At 39.4% G+C, this 25,104-nt stretch overlaps 1 protein-coding gene across 1 annotated transcript in view; it reads left to right on the forward strand.

Annotated features, from left to right (window-relative positions):
• The first annotated feature begins 22,278 nt into the window (after positions 1-22,278).
• Positions 22,279-25,104, forward strand: part of SI (sucrase-isomaltase) — a 51,501-nt gene continuing 48,675 nt past the window's right edge. Inside the window, exons 1-2 of the mRNA XM_051626269.1 lie at positions 22,279-22,294; positions 24,030-24,153. Of these exons, the coding sequence (XP_051482229.1) occupies positions 24,030-24,153 (124 nt within the window). The 5' untranslated portion in view covers positions 22,279-22,294. The remainder of the gene's footprint in view (positions 22,295-24,029; positions 24,154-25,104) is intronic.

Here is a 25,104-nt window from a genome sequence, read left to right on the forward strand (position 1 = left end):
CGTTCCCGGGGGCAGCAGCTCGTCAGAGGAACCTCTGCCACCATTCCCTGCCTTGGATTTGGTGGAGATGTGCCACAGAGGGCACATTTTGTTTTGCTGTGAGGATGGCTTTAAACTGAGAGGGGCAGGGAGGGAGGGAGGAAGCAGCAGCCCTGGGAGGGAGTGACGGGCAAGGAGGGTCAGCAAGCACAGGCCTGTGGTGACGTGACAGGAAAGGAGTCACGAAATCAACAAAACGGGGCTGTTGCTGTGCAGAAGTGACCAAAAAGCTGGAGAAAAGCAAATGTCACTCCTTCCTGTGTAAAGGGCAAGAGGGAAGAAGCAGGGAACTACAGGCTGGTCAGTCTGACCTCAGCCGTGTCTGCGCCTGGCAGGGAGGGGACAGCAAACAGGGCAGCCACCTGCTAACAGCACAGGACAGAGCATCGGGTTTGAAGCCGAGCTTTACCAGCAAGAGCAGTAGGTGAAGGAACCAGAGGGGCTTTCCGGTATGTCATTTCTTCTGTTCAAGTCACATTTTAAATCACCTAGTCGCCACGTATTGCGGCAGCGTTACGGGGAACTCGGGGGAGGAATTGCTGGAGGATCATTCCCTCATCGTAAAGAACAGGCCTTAAGCTGTGTGCTTTTAGTCTTACAGTGTGGCTGCAGGCACGAAGTACAGTATTCCCTGAGGGAGTAACAATAAACACAATTCAGAAAATGGCTACAAACCTTTATATTAATGGAGAAAATATGAATAGTACTACCTTATTTATAAAAGCTTGCTTCTTAATCACCTTACTGAAAAGCCCTTGATTATCAAAGTATGAGCATTACCCTTCTGGGAACTGTTGATGGGCCTGAATCAGTTTTACTCTTCATTCACTCCTGTGACTGTGGGATTTCCATGAGTAGAGGTGCAAGGTGGGGTGATGGGTTACACTTCACTGACCTTGCTGTGGACAGGGTTGTTTCTTTCACATTTGTTTCCTCACACCTCTCTCTCACCGCTGCTGTGTAGCAGGTTCTGAAGTGTCATCAGAGAGCTGCCCGTTGTCATATGTGAGCTCGTTTTTGGCCAATGGTCAGCCCATTTTGGAGCCAGCTGAAACTGATTCTGCCCGACATGAGGCAGCCCCTGGTTTTTTTCTCACAGAAGATGTCCTTGCAGCCTCCTACTGCCAACACCTTCCTACATAAACCAAATACAAACATGGATTCCCATAGTTTCTTGATTTAACTAAAAAGAACAAATCTCTCTGTATTTAAGGCTGTTTCATAAGGATAAAACCTCTTAACCAAACAGAAAGTGCAGTAGCTGCTGCCCATGCACATTGACCTGGATGCTGGAGGTTAGTTTTAATTAGCTTTATTGCTGGGGCACAGTTCACCGTTAATGGCGCCATGTTGTTGTTCGCACGGGGCTGAGCACACCTGGCTCTGCTGCGCCTCACAGAAAAGCAGTACTGGATAAACCAGGACTTTTGCACAGCATTTTAAGGCACTGACTCCACCTACATCCTCTCCCTCAGTTCAGTTATGATTTCAGCAGCAGCCAGCGTACAGCTCATGGCAGTTACTCCTGCTTTCATGAACAGCAGCCCAGTGAAGTTCTAATTGACAAGCAACTGAATCTGAGCCAGCAGTGTGCCCAGGTGGCCAAGAAAGCCAGTGGCATCCTGGCCTGTATTAGAAATAGTGTGACCAGCAGAAGTAGAGAGGTGATTGTCCCCCTGTGCACGGCACTGGTGAGGCCACACCTGGAGTATTGCGTCCAGTTTTGGGCACCTCAATTCAAGAGAGATCTTGAGGTGCTGGAGCGAGTACAGAGGAGGGCAACAAAGCTGGTGAAGGGCCTAGAGAATAAATCTTATGAAGGACGCTTGAAGGAGCTGGGAATGTTTGGTTTGAAGAAGAGGAGGCTGAGGGGAGACCTCATTAGTCTCTGCAACTACCTGAAAGGTCATTGTAGAGAGGTTGGTGCTGGTCTCTTCTCACAGGTAATTAGCGACAGAACAAGAGGGAATGGCTTCAAGCTGCAACAGGGGAGGTTTAGAGTGGACATTAGGAAAAATTTTTTTCACAGGAAGAGTGGTCAGACAGTGGAATAGGCTGCCCAGGGAGGTGGTTGTCACCATCCCTGGATGTGTTTAAGGGTCGTTTGTATGTGGTGTTGGTGGACATGGTTTAGGGGAGACCTTTGTAGAGTACGGTTGATTGTTGGACTCGGTGATCCCAAGGGGCTTTTCCAACCTGAATAGTTCTATGATTCTATATATTTTTCCACTTTACAAATAAGTATCTTCATAGGCTACACCTAACAGCATGGTACTAAGACCCTTCAGTAGGGGGAAGTGTCAGTATCAACATGCTTATTAAATCAGTCCAGGAATGATTACCTGTCAGAGTGCTAGGCCAGCTGGATTCTCAGTGCTTCAGGTTTAATTAATTAGCTAATACTTTTGTGCTCTTATTAGTGTTGTTTTCTTGCTTGGAATCCTCCATAATGATTGATTTGCAATTAGAGAGAACACAAAAGATGGACTTGGTATTCAGTTGTGTGTGACTGATTAAATAGGTGTATGGAGGGGAAATAAGAAATCTAGTGCAACAGAACCATGTTGAAGGAGTGCTCTGGAAGGTTGTCTGTATTTTCCTTGGGCTTGTGTTTAATTTGATGAAAGTGGTTGCATTTCCTGTCTCTAAAGAAGAAATATTTCAGTGATGCTGGACTCTGAGTTTGAGTATCTCAGAGAAAGCTGCTGTTAGCATGGGATAAGGGCAGCCCCTCAGAGATAAATCCTTGCCAAGTTGGTTCACAGAAGGTGAGTGCTTTCCCCCAACTCTTGAGCAGCCGAACCAAAGGGAGACCTCTCTGGAAGAGTGAGGACCAGTGTGTTATTAGAGTTCATGACAAAAATCCTAATTATCCACAGGGTTCTCAAGCCTGTGACCTTCCTTCGTCCTTTGTTACACTTGAGCCTCCAAGAGAGTCAGAGTTGTGACTGACCTTTTATCACCCTCCTTTGCAAGGCCCCCTGAAAGGCTGCCATAATTTCACTGGAAATACAGACCTTCCCTCCTAAGAAAGCAGGTTTCAGTACAGTTTGTGAGCAGATGGGCAAGATAGTCCTTGAATCATTAAAACTGGACAGAAATACATCAGATGAGGAGTTAAGTATGAAGCCTCTCTCACAGGTTAGTATTTTTTAAAAAAGAAAAGATAATTGAGCAGATTAAAACTGTAGCAAGCCCAAACTTCCGTTTTTGTTGCTTGCTTGTGCAGTGTCTGTAGTTGCTAATGCACTGTGTATTTACTTAGTAGGTTGAGGACCTCTTTATGCACAGAAGAATTTCCTGATAATATACTTACAGTGATAAATACAGTTATAGAGCACTAATACCTCTGAAGTGACAAACTCAGATAAAATTAATGTTACTGTGTTTGTGTAAAGCCAAAAGGAAGTTATATTACTCTCCCCTACCTAAAAATCATGACTTTTATATGTCACACACAAAAATGCAATTGTAAAAAGAGTTTTTAATTAAAATTGCATGAAGTGAGTAGATAAAGGTTTATTCCTTTGAAATTGTGTTTATTGTAATATACACTGAGGTAGTTTGCCATCCCAAGTCCATCATTTTCTCCTCTTTCAGGGAAAGACTGAGTTTCTGCAGATCCCTCTAAGCTCTTGGTTTAATGAAGCTAAAGATAACCTTCAGATCTGAGGATCAGCTTCATTCCAATTGCTCTCTGCTTTAAATCTGATGTATCTCACAATTATTTTCTCTTTGTGATTGTTTCATTTAAAAAGTTGCTTCACACAGAGTTTGCCACAGGAGATATGCAAGCCCCCCAACAGGATCTGAACCATGCTGAGGGTCACACTATCACTTCATGCTCATCTGCCCCTGGTTTATTTGAGAGCACGTGGCCATAGTCTGTCTTTCCTGGTAGTGACTGGCCCAGCAGCACGCAAGAGTGGGTCTTGCTCATTTTTGTCAGCAAGCCAAAGCTGCAGTTGGTTTGCAGAATGTGATGGAGTGGATTATTATTGTGTTTCTGCCCACCCACAGAAATCTTCCTTCTGCCCCGTTGCTGTGAGTGACCACAGAGGTGGATTCAGGAGTCAGAGCAACAGAAGCAGGGTGGGAAGCTGAGGTGGAAGTGGGGATTTGATCCAGGTTCTCTCACAGTGGCACACACAGGTACCCAGTGTTTCTCTGTCAGGTCCTCACCACAGTGATTTGCTAACTGGAATGCAGTGAGTATGCGTGGGTTAAAATCACATGAAGTGCTGATTCAAACAATGATCCTCATTTTCTGCTTGTTGCTGTTTTACGACTTTGTATTCCCAGCGACAGCCTTTTCTGTACTATGGGGATGCAAACTATCAGATCTTATTGCTGTGTTCATGAATATTTTTTGCTTCAACTAGGGAAATAATTGCTAAAGCTTGTAAGCCCTCACTTGAACTAATGCCATGAAAAAAACATGGAGAGCCCTACATGTCTAGTACATAATCAACACATTATGGATGTTTTGGAGAAAGAAATCCATGTGCAGCATGAATGATGTTGGTTAACATGAATTTTTAAAAATTTATTTATTGGAATTCCTAAAATAATTTATTTATAGCTAGCTAATGAGCCTCAGATAAACACCATTTGTCACCATTACCTCTGCTTCAGAAAGCAAGTCTATTTGCTTTACTTTGAGGGAGAGCATTTCAGTGTTTTGCTGAATTAAGAACTATACGAAGAGAAACTAGGGGCAGAGACCACTGCATGTAATTCATTAATAATCTGGAATTTGTTCCCCTTACCTTGAGACACCTTCTCTAGGTGTTTTTTCTGAGAAGGGATTGCAACATTGGATGGGTGTGTGGCATGGTGAGCGTTGTTTGGTTGAGCTTCCTGGGGACAGCAGTGCTAGTGTTGGGCATCATTATGAGCCAAGTAGTTAAAATTAATTAGACTTCTAAAGATGCAGGTAGATTCTTCAGTGAGTGAGTCATGGCTCAACAGGACCTGAGCCTCCTACTTTTTGCCTACACTCAGCCGGAGTTATGGCAATTGTAATTCTCTTAGCAGCTCTATATCTCACTGAAATAGCCACACATATCCCTTCATCCTCAATTCTATTTCTCATGTGTTCTACCTTTTCTGTGTTTCGAGTGTATTTTTTGTTTTCTTTGCAAATTTGGTAGCTGTGGGGGAATTTGACAGCAGAAACTAATTCTGCACTGTCAAGATATAACTACTAGACAAGGTGATGCAGAGGATGATTTGGCCCAGTAAAATGTCACGAAGCTTCTTTTGTTTTCAGGACCAAAATATGAATTGTCTCACAATAAACAAGCCTGATTATAGAAATAATCCCATTTACTTTCTATCTCTGCTAATTTTTTTTCTCCTATAAACTGTCTCTTCTTACTAATTAGTATGTTGAGATTTCAAGATAGTTCTTACCTGCATGGCTCTATTGAGCATAGACTCATTAAACTAACAGTGAACAGAACCAAGTTAGGCTAATTTCAAATTGCTCCAGTTCTGTTTCTCCTTAATTTGTTCTCAGTTATCTTTTGCAAGGGAAGAAACACAACTATTACAACATCATTTTTTTTTAATTTCTAAGGGTTTTGTTGCTAATAATAATGGAAAAAAAAAAACCCAACATTAGAAAGGAGATAAAAAAGAAGCAAGGCACTCTCTTATTTCCATAGATTAGACATAAAAATGATTACCTTGCAGGATTCATAGAACTACAGGTTAGATGTAAAAATCTAAATTTGTAAAATTAGATGTAAAATCTAATCTGTGGTGAAAGGTGATGAAAACACCCTTCAAGTTCTGTTGTTCCCTTGATGTGCACATGTATTAGACAGAAATAGCACTGCACTATACGCAGACTTGCCTGGAGATCCATCATAGCTGCTTGCTTCTGTTATCTATATATTTGGAGCAACATATGTTTTAATGCAAAATGTTCCCATAAAGGAGGATGCTGGGAAAGAGCAAACGGAGCTGTAGGAAAGTGTCAGGATTTTCATTGTTGTTGTTGCTCTGTTTTGAGAAGATTCAGGTTCTTCCTGTGATGTATTTTGAAAGATCCCAGAACATATAACTGCTGTTTAGATTTTCCCCAGCTTAGTTTTTCTTTTTCTCCTTTAAGGCAATGCTTAACTTATGTGGAGTTCAAACTTTCTTCCTGTGTTTGGAAGACAACACTGGAGCCTCCTTTGGTGTTTTCCTAATGAACAGCAATGCCATGGGTAAGAAAGCTTTCTCTGTAGCTCTGAGCACTGCAGTTCAGTCTCTTTTTAAATGTTCCATTGGATTGAGATCAAAACTGAGCTGATGTAGATGTCTTTTTTTTTTTTCTTTTAATACTGTAGCATGTCACATTTTAAAGAATGATGCATAGATAGTGTAAAACATTAGCATTTTAAAGAATGCCACATAGATACTTACATAATTTTAGTCTTTTCTAAAAGAAAGCATTAAGATGAAACTTAGGACTTAAAACAACGTTCACAAGAGCAAGTAATGCAACATACCTGTTCTCTTTTACATCTCTTACATTAGGCTTGTCAAGGGAGGTGATTCTTATCCTCTACTTTGTTCTCATGAGACCCCACTTGGAGTAGTGTGTCCAGTTCTGGGGTCCCCAGCATAAGGACATGAATCTCCTGTAGAAAGTCCAGAGGAAGCCACAGGGATGATCGAAGAGTTAGAGCAGCTCTTGGAGCAGCAACATGTTGTCCAGAGGTAAAATGGTGGCTAGAATCTTAATTGGAAAACAAACAACTTAGAAAGCTTTATATATATGATCTCTGTAACTCCCCATTGTTGTTTTAAGCATCCCAATCATATGTCCCACAAAAACTTTCAACCCTCTGCTTCCTTAAAATTTTGTGATTGTTTAGGATACTTTTAAGAAATTGAGCTGTGATTTGGGGGATTACTGCTGCCATCAATATTTGAAGCCTTGGGTGGTTGCTCTGTGTGTGGGTGACAGCTGTATGGACTCCTTTGTCATGGCCGAAAATAACTGAGCTGATATTGTACTCACTTCAGTTGAGAAACAAAACAATAAAACATCTTAGGATGTTTTTTCCTGCCCCAAATTTACAGGTTGCAGCCTTTTCAGGGAAACTGTTTACAGTTTGCTTCAGTGACAGTATTTTTCTTTTTGTACACATACAAAATGCCAGACTGCTCGACTCAACATTTTTGTTTCTTTTTCCCAGTGGCCTGTTATGTCCTCCCTTACAGTAGTATTCTCATATTTATTTATTTATTTTGCAGGAAAATAGCTTATTTATGATATTTTAAAGGATTAATTTTGAGGCCATACATCCACTTTTAAGAGTAGCTAAGAGGCAATAACAGGAAAATAAAAAAATTAATACACTTTAGAAAAGCTTACTTCAATGAATTTTTTTGGAAAAACCTGGAAAATTAGATGTTCTGGGAGACTGGCCTAAGGAAAAAGAAAAAGATAAATTTCATTTCCTCAAGGAAACATTAGTAAATATTTGCTAATTAGCAATTTATAGGTCTTTAGCTGCTTTTAATGCTGTTCTTTTCTGCAAAGTGTAACTTCTTTCTTTACCTTTTAGGTACAGTTGAGAGTGAAGCCTACATTCACTACAAGTTTACAGTTTCCAAGGTAAGTTAACTGGCAGTTAAAACAGAGTCAGCAAGGAGGTGAATGTTGTGGGATTCTTGAAAGACTGGAAATTTGAAAATTATATTTTTATACTGTAATAATAAAACTGAATGTTTCCAAAGAATGTGAGGAAGAGCTATGTTTTGTCTGAACTCATGGAATCTGTTTCATGACTAAGCTGAAGTTAATTTTTCTAAAAATTGAAACTGCCTTGGGAGTGTTAATTTATGGCAGAGTGGAGTCCAGATAGTGTTTCTATTCAATATTGATCAGGCCTATCATATGACAAGGTTTCCAGGTACTGTGATAGTGTATTTTTGGTGCAAATATCAATGAAAGGTTTGATTATCCCAGTCCTGATCCAACACAAGAAAATGTGAACAACTTGGGTGTGTCTGGAATGATTTATTTACAGTAATGAGACAAAAGTTTCATGAATCATAGCTTTCTCTTTACAGTTGTTTCAGTGTGAAAAGTATCCTGGCAAATTTGTCACATTTAAATAAAAAGGGAGCACAGACATCAGCAACTTCCTCTACCTCTTCTGCCTCACTGGTACCGTGCCCTGCAAGACTCATCCCCTCTGCTTCACCTTCACAGTCACTGAAGCACATTTTAAGTCAAACCAATTCCTCTGGATCTCAGTTTGAGAGGAAATCCTTGACACCGCCCCCCCCCCCCCGAAATCTTGGTTCATATGCAAACCTTATTGTTTCTATCCATGTTGAGGAGGTATTTCCAACTCCTCCTCCCCAGCCTGCAGTTCTTTACTACATAGTTTCACTCATGACTATCCCATGGCCATAAACTCACAGGAGCCATGTGCCTTCTGCAGAGGCTTCTGACTGAACTGGTCCTCCAAATCTAAAGTCCTATCCTAGGCATGAAGGCCAACATTCCCTGTTGGCTCTTGTTGACCTAGCAATGGCTGAAGCAGGTGATGAACTGCCCTGATTTTGTTGCACTATTAGGAATACTTTTTTTTGTAATTTGGGAATGACTTTCCCTGTGAACTGGAACTCTGGTGCAGTTATGGATGGGGTATGTTCTGAACCCTTGCTCAGGCTGAAAGGCACTTTGATTTTGGTGACGACAGGTGAATAAATATTCATTAGCAATTAAGATGTGCAGAGCAGACGTAGTTTAATTTGAACAACTAGGCAGGATTGATGGAGAGTGTCCAGGAGTGGCAGGCTAATGCATTAACCTCCAGCAGCTCATCTAACCTCACGATACCCAGGCTGAGTGTTTATGGTCAAGTGTAGCAGGAAACTGTAAGTAATTCTGATCTTAGGAGATCTTAGATAAATAGGATGTAGTTCTCAATGGATATTTTAAGGATAATTCATAGGAATAAAGCCCATGGAAGGCTCTCATTTGATGTTGCCTGAATATATAATGGGTATTGGATAGCTGCCTTTATTATTGTCTTGTTAGCATTTATCTAAACAGTAAAATACTTGAAATACTTAGCTTAGATTGGCTTTATGTTCTGGTGTAAAGTAGTACTAATAAGCAATAATACATTAATGGTTTATTAAAGTACTTCTGTTGCTTGTAATTGTATCCAGTTATTATGGTTAGTTTATCAGGATTTGTCAAGAAGTTCCTAAGTGTGTCTGCACAGGTCTGAGCTGAAGCTGTGCTTCTGTGGTTTCACAGCAGGAAATATCTTCTGCAATAGCCAGTTAGGAAAAAAAATACCCACCCACTCAAGTATGTCTACACCTGCAGCTGCATCACTGACTGTCCCAGGACAAGCCTTTATTTTGAGTTTAGCAGCTTTAAAATCACTGACCCTGAGCAGACACACTTTTCAAGTATGTTTTAAAGACATTTTACCCCAGTCTGATACTGAAGAACCATTTTGCTTCCCGAGCTGGGGAGCATTTATTTGGGGACCAGCCCTAAGGGCTCTGTCCATAGGGATGTTCTGCTGTGCAAGCTCAATTGCTGTCCTGTCTTCTGCAATACCGTGGCCACGGAGCTGTTTCTCATGCAGCACTGTACATCTAGTGAGGAGAAATGAATATAGCTTTTGATCCATGGTAATTTAGGAAGGGCTCAGGTATGTCCTCTCTTTAGAACAAATGCAGTAGTAGTGAAAAGGGGTAACAGTGACTTTTAAAATGCAAACTGTGTGCAGGAGGCTTTACTTTTAAGAAATCCTTTTCTCTATTTGAAGGCAAATGTTATCTGTTCCTTCCTGGTTGTTAGTTTATCGTCTGGTCTAATGGTGATAGAGCTGTGCTGTTTCATTCCCAGTTCAATGAGTAAGCAAGGAACAGTGTTTCATTACAGGTCCTAATGACCTTAAGGCCCTTGTTAACTTTGATACTATCATCAAGAAAGAAAATACCAAAGCAGTGTGAATTTTGGACAGAGTGGATGTTACAGCACAGCACTGCCAGTCAGGGCATGAGCAAAGCTGCTGACAGGAGAGGGAGGACTGGCTGGTACCTCCTGTCAGGCAAATCATGTGTGAGTTGGGCAGTGATGAGAGACAGGAACTTGACACTACGAGGAATGTTGCCACAGTGTCTGTGTATTAAGTCTGAACTGAAATGTAGTGAAATATTTCCTTCTGTTTTGAGAGCTCATATATTCTCACACTTGGCGCTAAGAAAAAAATGTGAGTTTTTTAAAAAAATAAAAAATATATTCTTATAGGTATATATCAACTTCCAGTTTATCCTGTAGTCATAACTAAATGAGCATTCTGCAAGTGAAGACGTGTTGTAATGATACTAAATACTACATACTGAACTATCCAAAGAAGACCTTTTGCATGCAAAGCTCACAAAGGTGTTTAACTTAAAAGTGAACATCAGTTTTTTTAGGTAACTTAATGTAATTTTGGTTCTTCATCCATTACACAGAGGGAGCTTCTGGATATTGGCTTAATGTTATTGTTTCATAATGAGGCTTTTGCACAGACTTTAAAAATATTGAATACAGAAATTGTTTGGAGGTAAATTTGGGCTTTGTGACATGAGCAAGTGCTTTTCGTGGACACACAGCTGTGGCAGAGCTCTGCCACCTTGAGTCAGCAAAACACTTGGTTTTACACACAACAATTCTACACACAACATACACTTTCTTTACAAAGAACTAAAACATATTAGAAAACTTACTGTTTGTCTTGGAAGAAATAATTACAGCACATTAGTTTAGTTAATTACTATGGTAATTTAAGTGACTGGTGTGTTTTTGCTGTAATTATAGTGTCACTAAAGCTGCAAATCCTGTGGAGAAATAAATAAATAGTGCCTTACTGAAGCAGCTGCTTAGGCAATGCTTGTGGAGCAGTGTGATTGTCTCAGTGTAGCTTTCTCACTAGTGTTGTGGTTTAGTGTTTTGCTGGAATGATTCACAGTACATGTGCAGGGCTGCAAGGGAATTCTGCTGAGAACATGGAGCAGTGAGAAATCCAGAGCAGTCACAGAGCCCAGACCAGTATGTGCTGCAGGGAAAGGTGCTCTTTATCAAACAAATGTCTTTATAGGCTAGCTCTGCTGGAAGCCTCCCCCTCACCCAGGAGGGTTTATGCCCACAGAGGGGCTGCTCTGGGATTTGGGCCACGTGAAGGAAGCACATGCAAAGTTTGCTTTGCCTGAATCCAACTGCTATCTCTTTTTCCCTGCCTGCCATTTTCTGTACACGACACCAGTCAGACTAAAAGAGAGCACTTCTGTGGCAAACACACTTAAAGGAGCAAAACTGACCTTGGTGCTCTCAACCTTAATTGTCCATAATTATACAAGAAAAGAGAAAATGAACCAGTGCAGTGAGATTCTGGAGCAGGACTCAGCAGTTTCTGCCACCATCAGATACTGTCTTTCTTTTAAGAGTAAAGGGAAAGAATTGCCTAAATGTAGATCTGTGCTGGCTAAGGACTACATGGCAGAAAGCTGTAAAACAAGATATCTGGAAAATTAAAAAAAAATGGAAACAGCTCTTCTATTCCACTTCAAGCTTCAGGTCCAGCAGAGCAGAGCAGTTTATATGGCATATATCTAATGGATTAAAGGCTCCTTTTCAGACCTATGCTTTATCTTGCTGCAGCACCTTCCGATAGGACTTTGAGAGCCTTTAAAAATGCAGATTCAGGGCTATCATGTTGCTTGCAGTCTTACCCAATTTGCCAAGGTTTTGTGCAAATACATTTAATAAAAATTGGGAGTGCTCCTGACATGAGTCATGAGTGCTTTGGTCTTGTCTTGCAAGCCCTGAGTGCTGCCTGCAGAAAAGAGGCATAATGAAGTGTATCCACTCGGATGTGCCTTTGGGACACTTGGCATTCAGAATTTTTTACAGTCTTCCCTCCATGTTCTCTCACCTTCCCTCTCTCTAGCTCCCCTCTTAGGGCTGACAGTGATCCCTGCTGCTTTAGTGTCACTTAGTCCTTGACTGAAGAATAAATAAATAAATGTGCTCAAGTTCAGTGGAGAAATTTCCTCGGCTTTGTCTTGCTGTGTTGGTTTTGATGCAGGGTTGGTAACTGCTGATGCTAACAGGTTCTGTGGAGGCTGGAGAGAAAAATAACATGAAAGAGAAGAGATGCTAAATGTCTTGTAAACATTAGCAATTTCTTTTACCTGCTCTTTGGCTTTTTTTACTTTTGGGGTTTATTTTTAGGGTGTGGTGTTGGTTTTTTTTTGTAAATAGATGTGGTTGGTGTTACCTACATGGAATTGGGGCCATTAATGTGCCTGATATTTCCTTGTTTCAGGGCCAGCCTCATGTTGCTTGCCATCAGGCATGGATGATGAATTTGAATGATCTTACGTGGTTTGCTTCTAAGTTAGAAGGTAATTCTTGCTTTAACGTGTTTTTCTTATAAAAGCACAGTCAATCATTTTATCTTTTTCTGAATGCCAAATCACAGAAATATATTATGTAGGCAAACCTCTGAAGACTAATAAGATTTTGCTATTAAAGATACATGAATTGAATGGATAAAAATTTTGGAGTTCTGTTGTTTTGATAAATAGGCTAATTTACATTTCAACTTACTAATTGTATTTTATTTTGTTAAATCTTTGTAACCTGCTGGGCTGGCAGTATTTTTGGGGAGTTCTGCTGAAAAAAGGTAGCAGTCAAAGAAAAGTAAGTATGGAGTTGTATGTTTGCTGAAATATAGCCTGCAAGGAATATGGGCAACATTCTAGCACCAGTTTACAGAAATAATGTCTCTTCAGATATTAGCATAATATTTAATTGGGAGCAGTGTGATATCTGGCATTAAAACAAGGGGGTTGAGTAGTGACACTGTTCAAGCAAAGGATACTGAAATATCTTCCACTTTCTCAAGAGAACTTGGGTCAAATGTTCAAGAGTATTTCATCTTATGACAGTAAGAGTGTCTCTACAAACTTATATATCATTCCTGAGCTAGTTTTACCTTTTTCTGATTTGTTGCAAGTTTCTAGATTTTCATTTTTGAGAATTTATCCCATTCTAATTGCAATAGTCCCTTAGGCAGTAATATTGATTGCACAATACATCAATTTTTGACTCAGACAACAAAATTGAAGTTATGCAATATTGGTTAAAAGTGACTAACACACTATTGCTTCAACCAGAAAGAAATATACACACCAGACAGTGATTATATTTTAAATTAGATATTCTATATGAAGTAGATATTTTCTAACATAAAGAGGCCAAAAGTTATTTGATCCAGGAGTCATCACTGTACAACAGTATCTGATTGTCCTTTGCTTTATTATTTTTCCATTTTTTATGGCATTATATAACCGTTTTCATCAATTGTGATATTTGTGTCTCTGTAAGCCTTTTTTTTTTTTTTTTTTTTCTTTTGGCCACAATGTTCTTTTACTGTCTTTCTGGTATTTATCACCTCTATATCCCCACCTGAACACTTGTGGCAACAAATGCTCGGCTCATCTTCAATGATCCTGAAATGTTTTCTTGTAGGTGAATAATAATTTTTCTGTCAGTAATATCACACCAGGTATGGCATTTTACTTATTATTTTTGCCAGCGAATTGCCTTCCATTCTCCTGGGACATGTGGCAGCTGCACTTCTTCCAATTCACCCAGAAAAATCTTCCCTTTAATCCTTTATTTAATACTAATTTAGATCTCACGGTCTGTAAGGCATATCCCTACATCATTACTGGACTTGCATTCCTGTTATAACTACACAGAGATCCCACTGTGGCTGTGCAGTTCAGAGGACTTTTTATCCACCTACAATCCACCTATTTTAGAAGCCTATGCCTATTTTTAAAGACCACCTTGCTTTTTCTTTACATCCTTCTTATGACACAGCAATACCATGAAACCATGACAAAGCATTGGGAGATATTCTTGGTCATGCTTCAGGGAGAAACGTGTCACATTGCATTCCTGATTTTGAAAATCTTCCTGGTAAATCTTCCCAGCTGTGGGGCCCTTCCTTATAGGAAATAGGATTTTCAATAAATGTTACAAAAGAGCCTTCCCAGGCTAAAATTAGGTGAACTTACTCCTTTTTGAAAAGATGTCATGTACTGAATTCATTAGCTTTCATATTTCCTTAATGATAAATTAGAACTGTTAGGTAAAGTTTCATATTACTTTAATTTCCCCATTTTTTAATCCATTTTGAAATTAATTTGGGTTAATCACATATGTTCACAAAACTGTAGTATCAACTGAAATTAAATTCTTTATTCAAATCTAGTAAACTTGGTAGAAAGTACAAGGTCACACTGGTAGTCAACTTATTCCTCCCTCGGAGCAAAGTTTTCCTAAAGTGAGCTATGCATTGTTAGATCTGTAGAGTTCCTAAAAGATCACTTCTTTATCAATACTTACTGAAGAGCACATAACAATATTAATTGTAAGGACAACTATTCACTAAAGTCCTGCAGAGCTGCAGCTGGTGTTTTAGTAATTTAAGGGTAATTCTTAGGGTGCTTCCTGGATGTTGGTCACTGTGACAGGAACTGCCAGCACCTCGCAGCTCTGCTTTCCTCTTCACCAAAGGATGCTGCAGACACTCCTTTCTCCTGCTAGCAGTTTAGCAACCTCAGCGCCTTACAGGAGCACTTATCAAAGGTGTCCTGCTGTCAGGTAAAAACATTACTAGTAAGCTCCATGGCTTACTGTCTCCTGCAGAGACACCAATTGTAGACTACACAAATGAGGAAATCAAGGTTTTTTTCCTTGGTTTGGCTGGTACCCTGCTCCTGTCTTTCTGTTCTCTCTCCATGTCTCCCCTCCCTTTTTGTCTTTCAAGAGCCATTGTCTACTGCTGATCTTGTGGGACATGTAAGTGTCTGATGTCCTGCTCTGGCAGAGGGGTTGGACTCGGTGATCTTCAGAGGTCCTTTCCAGCCTCTAACATTCTGTGATTCTCCACAGGTTGTGCTTCCATTCCGGCTTCATGGAGCAGTGCTCCATGAAGTCACTCAGGTGGTGAGGTCACTGAGCTGCAGGCTGGACTGGGAGTTTTGTTCTTCCAGCAGCCCTTCAAGAGGAGAGGATTGCCTGGTTCTAAGTAGCTTTCTACCCCAGAATGAGTCACCAATATATTTTCCTCCCTCTTTGATTATCTTATGCAATGGCTAGAGCTCGAGTCAAGGATTTGGTGGTGGTGGTGGTGCTGAAAAGAGAGGAGATTGTATGAGAGACTGCCTTAGATGAAAATTAAAGTGGCCACAAGGTAAATTACTTGTGCTGGGAGATTTGTCATGTGGAGAGTGTAAACACATCTTGAGAACAACGTGAAAACAACTTGAAGTATATTAATGGGATAGAGCAATGCAAAAAATTTGTGGTGCTGAGCCTTGTGGTATTAAAGAACCTCAACTGAGCTGCAAGATACATGAGTCTTCTGCTTAATGAAAGATGGTATTAACACCTCAAGGTGCAGGGGGAAGGGGCCCTTGTGTCTTCCTTGAGCATGGACAATCTCTACCTGGTGAGATATGGAGCCGCTTTTAACAGTTTTTTGCTACTGTAGCTTGATTGGGGTTTTGTGGTGTTTGCTGTACCTGTGGTGTGACCTGAGTGTCCAGAAATAAATATAATTGGCAGAGAACAGCAGCCCAGCAAATGCCCTGCACCATGTTGCTTTATATTGGTTGCTGCTTCTGTCTCTGAACTCAAGCCTCAAGGAAGGCTAAGTATACTATAGAGCTCACAGAGGAGAATCTATTGGGCAGAAGAAAATGATTTAATTTTCTAATTTGGACATCTCAAATTGCAAAAACGAGTTGTAACCTTCTACTAAACACACCAGATTTTCTGTGAGTGGCAAGGAGTTCAGTTAGGCAAATTCAGTCGATGCATATGGGTTTGCACAGGAGGAAGGCTGGGTTTTCTGCACTAGGCATAAGTACAACTCCCTCTGCATTGTCATTTGTAGAAGGTGTGATGCCCAACACCTAAACAAAAACACTTGCAGCTCTGGTGGCCCCCAAAGCTTAGTATGAAGTCTGGTACTATTTGATGTTTTCATTCAGACTCCCACTTGAGATTACAAGTGACTGTAAACATATCAGTTTGTGGATTTTATTTTTTTTTTGAAACAACTTCCAGCTGTTGTGTTGAGAGAGAAAACCTTGAAGCCAGTATGATCAGAATCTTAATAAGGATTTTTAAGGAAGGTGTGTGTAAAACAGAAGCACCTAAGGAGATTATTTAACATTTCAGTATTTTAATCCTTCATCATAGTGATGCAAACTTTACCACTAGATGCAAGGCTACAGTTTAGAGGTCACTGTGTAGGTTAAATGACATGGAGGGGACTATGCTAATGGAGATCATATGTCTCTGACTTTTGAGGTTTCCCATGTCTTTAGTGGTGTGAGTATGAGCTGATCCACACTGCCTGCATGAGCCCTTGTGTCACTCATGCAGACCAGCCTGCTGAGTGGTTACTGAATTACCATATAGAAACAGAGGAGTAAGGAAAATAGATTCTTGGCACTGATAGTATTCACATCTCTCAGTTATTACTACAAATATGTTAATAGTAAATATTCACCCTTTCTTTAAAAAGCTCCCAAGCCTTTAATCCTTTTGTTTTCTTACCTTAAGCAGCTGTTATTTTTACTGAAAAGAAATGCAAAGCTGAATAATACCCTGTAATAAAATGCCTGGATAAGTAAAATGCTGGTGAGGAATCAGCATATAATAATGGTGGCTTTGCTTTGTTTCCTGCTCAGTAGCAACAAGAAGCACAGGCACTGGCTGGAGAACCATCTGCAGCAAGGATAAGCAAAGTCATTGAAACTGTCAGCAGAGAAGCTTTGACCAAAAAAAAAAAAGAAAAAAAAAAATGCAAAGGGTCAAACCAATGATTTCATTAAGCAGCTACTTTCAGAATGATCACTCCAAAAGCTGGGAAACAATCTGTCATTTCAGCTTTTGCTCAAGAATTACCTGAGAAAAATGTAATAGGTTAGGAACTGTGGATAATGAAGTTAGGTCTTAATAAGGTGTGTTTTGATTGTTGTTTCCTAACTGGAGTTTTTTATTGCTTTCAGGTTAATGTCAGTATTACAAGATCTGTAATTTCACCTTAAAATACTTGGGTTTGGTTTTTTTTGCTTGTTTGTTTGTTTTGTTCAGGGTCTTTTTGTTGTTTTTTTGTTTGTTTGTTTGTTTGTTTAAATTCTCCTAAGGATTTGAAGATAATAACCTTAATTTTAAAAGAATAACTGAAGTTTCTGGTCTTCCTGGTTGCAAAAGAAGAGTAAAAATGTGCATTTGCAACTTCACTAGCCAAGAAATTTAGAGAGAGTCCTGAGTTTTGTTTTTATAAATAGCATTACAAAATGTATTGGTCACTATTTTGGACGTGCCTGGTGTATGACTCAAGAATCTTTGGAGTTGGCAGATTCTTGGGCATCCTAGTGATCTGTGCATATGTGTCTTCAAACTGGCACAACTAGGTAGGTCTGTAAGTATTTATCTTATGCTAGTGTGTGTTTTGACAGCCTAAATACAGACTGGCGTAATTTGAGCTCTTTAATCCAAGACTCATTTCTGCCTATGGTTGAATTAATAGATTGTAATTGCTTTAGTTAAGCACGTATGTGAATTTATCAATTTCTAGAAGGCAAAAAATTAATTACATGCCCTAAGAGACTTAAGACCATCTTCCCTCTTTTGTAAGGACTCAAAAGAGGTGAGTACTCTCTTTTTAAATAGGTTTAATACCTGATACATGCATTTTTGTTTCCTGAAACCAATTCTTCAATTTCTCACCAATTAAGTTACCTGTGAAGCAATGCACTTTTTTTTTACTCAAAGCAACAAACTGTAACTTGAATGTTAACCTTGATGTGTCCATGTTCAGAAGATGTCTCTGATGTCTCTAGATCTGCTAGCAGGAGAGAAGATTCCTTTTTATCTGGTACAGTTCAGAAAGGAAAGAACACCAAAAACAAATGACAAAAGGCGAAGAACTTGAGGGAATGAAGACTTGAAAGTAAAACCTAACAACTGTTCCCAGCAATAAGACTCCAAAACAAGCACCTGCAATGGGCTTTGTCTGTCAGCCTACGATGTGCTTCTTGAACAATTCAGATTTAACACTCTGCCAAGTTCCACCCTTTGATAATGCCTTTGTTTTCTGAAAAGTCAGCATTTCTTGAAAAAGCATCTGAGCTCTGTTAAAATAATTTTGCTAGCTGTCTCAAACTGTGAATTCAGATCTTGGAGGAGGAGGAATAAGTACTCATGAATTAAACTTCCCTCTGTTTGTTGCTGGGGGGTGTTCAGACATGGTCAAGTGATTTATATTATGGTGATGGTTCAAAGCATCGTGATACTTGTTCCTTCTGAATCAGTTTCTGCTTTTTGTGTTCAGTAGCTATGAAAAAAGAATGAGATGTTTGGGGTATCTTAGATTTTTTATAACGTTTTTGCCCTGATTTCAGGTCTCAACAACTGAATCATCACAAGCAGCTGAGAAAAGTGTACTGCACTAAGTACATTGAGACTTCCAACCATGATTTTAGAGATTCACAGCAAGTAAGTCCCTCATCTGCACTTAGAGCTGCAGAATTTCTTCTTTCTATACTGTGTATGTTCAGCTGGAATTCTTATCTCTGTAGTCACTAGCAGGGCTTGTGTTGGTCTCTAACCTGACCTAATGAAAATTCATGAATAATACTAGGATTCAATTGCAGACTCTGTTCATTACCTCTGCCATACTTTATTGGCCCAAAAGTGTTATTTGAATGAGGATAAAAGCCCATTGAGGCCATTGAGGATAAAGATATGCAGAAACCTATTTATCTACAAAAAGGTAGTTTGTGCAATGTCTAATTGTGTTTCTTTTAGAAGAACTACACATACTTTGAAAATGAACTTCAAACATGTTCTACTTTCCATGACAAGGAAATTATTCAATTAACATTATTTCTGGATCTGGTTAGTAAACAAAATCCTTAATATTTGTTTCACACTCATATTTGGATCTCTGATAAAAATATAAAGTGTAGTACAGCTGTTCCTATACTGCCAGGGAGGGACTTGTGCATGGTCCTCCTGTCCCCCTATCTGGGAGAGGAGGGTGAGGGAGCCATGGAGTGCTCCTAGCAGAGCAGGTTACTGAGGACCAGCACCTTAGGTCACAGGCCACAAGGCATTTGTTCAGCAGGGCACAGCAGCCAGAAGCCTCGTGGGTTGTAAGGCTCCCTCAGATAACAATCCAGTGACTCTTTGGAGAGCCTGGACCCTCTTCTGTTCTCTAGGTAAGAAACTCTATATCTCACCAATCAAACCATCATTCACTTAATGTGACTTCACAGTGACATCTGTGTTTCACTGAGGGCCTGCAATGTTCTGTTCACACCAGAGTAATGCCAGTCAGTTCAGACCTGAACTGCAGAAGTTGTTAAAGCAGAATCTTCTCGCAGCTCTTACTGAAGCTTTCTCCTCTTTGTCTGGTTTTATCTCATGTTGTGTCTTGGTAAGACCATTATCCTTCCTTCACACAATGCTTCTCATCTGAAGATTCAGAAGCATTCACAGAACTATTTTCATTACCCATATAGAAAAATCCTGAAGCAAGCAGATGATGCGTGCATGATTGGCAGCTGACAGTCAGTTAATGAGTAGCTGACCTGGGAGTGGAGCACAGGCCTATGACCCTGTGCACTGAACAGTCCCTTGCTCTTCTGTACACAGAAAGGTGATAAGTGCTGATATCTCCTTTCTCTGAAGGAACAAGGGCTGCATCTAGTATTTCAGAGTAGGAGGAGACCTGAGTTGGCAGGTGCCTTGTCATGTGCAGAAGGTAAATCAAGGTAGTTTCTTTTTCCCAGGCTTGAGAGCTGAGTCTTTCAACACAGGTTTCCCCATTGCTGCCTCTAAAAACTGCCCAGCCTTCTTCCTTCCTTGAATATGACCAAAGCTCTACGAAGACCTCCCAATTTGCTGAACTGTGATTGCAGAGTGGTTACAGCTATGCAGCAAACACTGCACGTGGGCAGTGGGTGTGCTCCTGTTGGATGTCCTTCCATGATAGTTAATGATTGTGTCCCTGACTGAACTGGTAATCTGCAGTCAGTTTCTTGCAGGAATTAAGGGCTCCAAACTGTCACTTAAAGTAAATGTTGGATACTGAAACAGTGGAAAAGCAAATCTCATGAAACTGTAGAAAAAGTGTAAGCTATTTCTTTTACCTAACATGGTCCCTTAGATGAAAACGCAGTTAGTACAACTGTCTGAATGAATACAACCAGGAAGCTAACTATGACAAGCTAACAAGTTTTTAAAGTTATATGTGATTTAATTAAAAGTGGACATTTTGATAAGTAAGAGATAAATGTCACTTTTTAAATTACTACCTTTTTAACACTACCTAACTTCCTAGCTTGTTTTGCTACACAATTCTCTACAGTCCAGCCTGTATTCCTGGGCTTCTAGTAATTCTTCTTACCAGCTGTCAGAAACAAATCAGCTCTTAATTCCTGGAAACCAAAGCAGTTCATAGCAGAGACCACACCATTCCAGCTCTTGATATAATAGGGTCCTTGGTTGCCTTAACGGTCTTTCAGTGTCCCTGACTGAAAAGCCTTCTCCACTTCTTCTTGGAGTTCAATATCACATCTTGACCTGAAAGCCCTGTTGTTGATATCCTTTGTAAACTAATGAAAATATACTCAGCTAGGAAACCTGTGGTTTAACCCTCTTGTGAGACCTTTTTGTTCAGTGCTTTTATGCTTTAAGTTGCATAGAAAATGTTCACCAGGTGATTGATAATATAAGTTTGTAGCACTGTGAATTCAGGAAAGCACTTAAGCAAATGGTTCTATTGATGGCAGGGTGATTGCAGGCGTGTTTGAAGGAAACACATGGCCATATGCTTTGCCAGACTGAGTACTTTCCTGTAACAGTTAAATGAAGATATAAACCTTGGAAAAAAGACATCAAACACAATCCCCAGGCTGCCCAAACCACTGATACTTTTTTAATCCATGTGAAACCGTTATTTCTCAATATGCACTCATAAAGCAGCATATTTAGCAATATTGAGAGAGAAGGTAGAATTATGTTTCCAGAGCTGAAGTGCACACATGCAGACATGCATGATGTTACAATTAAGTGGAGAGGGTAAGATAGCTAAATAAGGGGCTGCATTTCAAAAACAGTCATGGAGAATGGTGGCATTGATTTGTGTAAGGATGGATGGTTACAGGAGAGCCCCAGTGATCTATATGTATGATTGATTTTCTTTCTTTCAAGTGCTGACTAAAGAAAAAAAGAACCATTTCCTTTCTGCTCAGAGGGAACACATCTCATTCCTGCACTTCACAGTCAGAGGTGAGATACTGAGGAAATGGAATAAATTTGTGAACGGTTCAAAAAATATGTGGCACTTCTCAGCCACTTCTGTATTACTGAAAAATACCTTTATACTTTATTAAATACTTTAATAGTAGGAACTGAAAGCTTTCCTTTGGAAAATAAACATTTAATGTTAATATTTTATCTCTCTGTTGTGAGAAAAAGACAAAACTCAGTGATATATGAAGGTTTAATATTAAAATTACGATTGAAGCCTCTTCCCTATAAAATCTTTTCCATGTCATTTTTCATATTTTTCTTCTGCTTTTGACATTAATTGTTGGCATCCCATTAAATCTGTTTATATTAATTTTAAAATTAATATTTTATATTGCATTCCTTAAAAAGTTTTAATGGTCATAAATTCAGTTCCGCCCTGCAATTATTTTAATAGCTTCTTTCCTCATTTAGGAACATTTGATGACTTGTGTGCTTAAAGCAGAAATGTTAGACAAAGAATGTGAAGGTTTCATGAAGGTTCTAGTAACAAAGATGTGGAAGAAGAAGAGAATAAAAACTGTTTGGTTAGGCAACATGGATAAGCTTATTGGCATTTTATGGCTGCTTTTCTCTCATGCAGAATCTGATGTGTCATATTGAATCAAAATATTAGTAATTAACCAGACGTTCCTTGTCTGCAATAACAACTATTAGTCCAGAGAGTTTCTGCAATCTGCCTGTGATTCTGTCTGTGCCTGCCATTGGCAGGTGGCTTAGCAAACAATGTTGAGAGCTGATAACAGCACAGGATAAAGCATCAGCTTTGATTTGAGCTTTACAATCAAGGGCAGCAGATGAAGGAACCAGAGAGGCTTTAAGGTATGTCACTCGTTTTACTGAATCCAAGTTTCTGGAGATCTTTACCTCACTGCTGAGTACACATCACTTGACAGAACTTAAGTTTATAAATGATAAAGCTTTATTTTCAAAGTCTGTTCTTGGGGGAGACCATGAGAAAGAAAGAACTGGAATGCAACATTATAGTTGGAGGGATTTGGGAGGAAGGCTTGATGGCAAGAACTTTAATAAAATTCTCGTTTTCAGGAAATTTAACATAACTTTTTAGGACTCCTAGTCAACATATATTCAGGCAAAGATAGAGGGAACTCAGGGGAGGAATTGCTGGAGGATCATTCCCTCATAAAGAACAGGCCTTAAGCTGTGTGCTTTTAGACTTACAGTGTAATTGCAGGCATTAAGTACAATATTCCCTGAGGGATTACCAATAAATATAACAAAAATGCCTGCAAATCTTGATACTAATGGAAAAAAATATGAATAGTACTATCTCATTTTAAAAAGCTTGTTTCTTATTCACCTTACTGAAAAGCCCTTGATTATCTTAAGTGTGAGCTTTACCCTTCTGGGGACTGTTGATGGGGCCAGTATTGCTTTTACTCTTTGTTCTCTTCTGTGGCCACAGGGTTTCCATGAGTAGGGGTGCAGGTTGGGTGATGGGTTATACTTGGAAGAAATGGGAGGCAAGAATATACAATAGACTTAAACTGTTTTTACACACACTAAAAAAAGCTAATTCTATAGTATTTTTCAGTTTTTGGGTCATCTCTAAAACATGGGAATGTGGTTTTGATGCAGTGGTGCAATGCGCATGGATTCCCACAGTCTCTTGATTTAACTAAAAAGAACCAGTTCTCTGTATTTAAGGCTGTTTCATAAGGATAAAAGCTCTTAACCAAACAGAAAGTGCAGTAGCTGCTGCCCATGCACATTGATCTGGATGCTGGAGGTTAGTTTTAATTAGCTTTATTGCTGGGGCACAGTTCACCGTTAATGGGGCCGTGTTGTTGTTCGCACGGGGCTGAGCACACCTGGCTCTGCTGCGCCTCACAGAAAAGCAGTACTGGATAAACCAGGACTTTTGCACAGCATTTTAAGGCACTGACTCCACCTACATCCTCTCCCTCAGTTCAGTTATGATTTCAAAAGTTACCAGGTCTAACATGGGCTTATACAAGATATATTCTTCCACTTGATAAATAAGTAATTTGCCCTGTTTCTTGTGTCTCATCTTTCCCACGTCATGGGCACAATATCAGAGCTCATCAGAGGTTTTGTGAAGTATGCTTTGAACAAATTCCCATCCTCCTTTATAGAAAAGGAGATGGTTTGTTCTAAAGAAGGAAAGAAAAGGTTTGTTTAATTGATTGATTGTGGTTTTTTTGTTTTGTTTTTATTGTTTTATTTTTAAAAGGGGGGGAAGAGGATTTGTTTCTTTTCCATTTCAGGAATCCCAGTAACATAAGAAACTCAGGAGAAATTTGCTCTTTGTTTATAAAAAAAAAAAAAAGAAAATCTCAGTGATTGCCCACTAATGTAGTAGTGCAGTAATCTGTGCTGTGTGAATTACCCTGATGTATTGCACATAATCCTTAAGGAGTGTGTTATTTTAATGCTGGGACCAGGGGACATGGTTTTAAACCTGAATCAGTTCTAAATTTTTGCTTATTTATTAAGTTAATAATGGAATTTATAGAGTTTTCAAAGCTGTTACTTGTGCTTTCTTTTTATACTAAGTGTGTTACTCTGGGTCTAGATGTGCAAGAAGAATTTCAGTGGGCTGGAAGTCAGCCTCATCGGCCTCTTCTGCCTGGTGGCCATTGTGGCCTGTGTCCTCATTGGGCTTTTAGCATCAGGACAATCTGGAGTGAAACCTAAGGGTAAGTGCTTCCCATTGCTGCTGTAGGACCAGAGCAAAAAACATGCTCAGCCCTGCTTACTGAGACTATTGTAAATGTCATAGAGCTTCAGGAACTAACCGTTGGCATCATTTACTTCACTGTTTGATTTAGACTTTTCAAGAACGTGGACATTCAAGGGAGAAAAAAACTAAATCACTGTTAGGGCTGTTAAAAAAAAATAATTAAAAAGAAAAAAAGGCACTGTAAAGAGCTGACTCTTAGTGCTACTCTTTTGTTCTTATCATTACCCAAAGGTGAATTATGGTCAATCCTTCCTGCAGATAATACAAATTACCAGTTACAAATATAATAAATAGTTTGACTCGGGATTTATTGTCATTAAAAAACAAAACAAAACAAACTTTTATCCCTGCACTTGTTTTATAAACTGGGATTATTTTAAAAGTTTTGAACATAAACAAACAAACAAACAAACAAAAAACAAACAAACAAAAAAAAGGGATCAGGGAGACTATGTGGGAGCAGCCAAATTTTGTGGAACATACATTAAAACCATAAAAATCGACAGTATTTCCTGCTACCATTGGGTGCGCTTTCATCAGCTTAAGTTCCCAAGAAGCTGAAATCTAATGAAGCATCTAAATGGAGCTTTAAGGTGCTTTTACCTGATGCTGTGATTCAAGGTCTGGTATTTCAGGGGAAGGAACAGCTGGGAAAGCAGCAGCCAAGTGCCATTTAAGAAAAAGAAAAGTCCTTCCAATTTTAATTTGGCATGTATTTTCACAAGAAGCAATTTATGTTGAGCTACAGGACTCCCTGAAAACTGGATTCATGTATGCCTTAAGAAATAAAATTATCAATGTCACCCATATGCTAAAAAACTTTAAAGTGAAGTTGTCCTACCTTTATCTGCAATACTTGTGTGCAATTTTTCAAAAGTAAAAATAAATCACACTAGCAACTCCTTTG

The sequence above is a fragment of the Apus apus genome, chromosome 8 (assembly GCF_020740795.1).
Source record: "Apus apus isolate bApuApu2 chromosome 8, bApuApu2.pri.cur, whole genome shotgun sequence".
NCBI classification, from domain to species: domain Eukaryota; kingdom Metazoa; phylum Chordata; class Aves; order Apodiformes; family Apodidae; genus Apus; species Apus apus.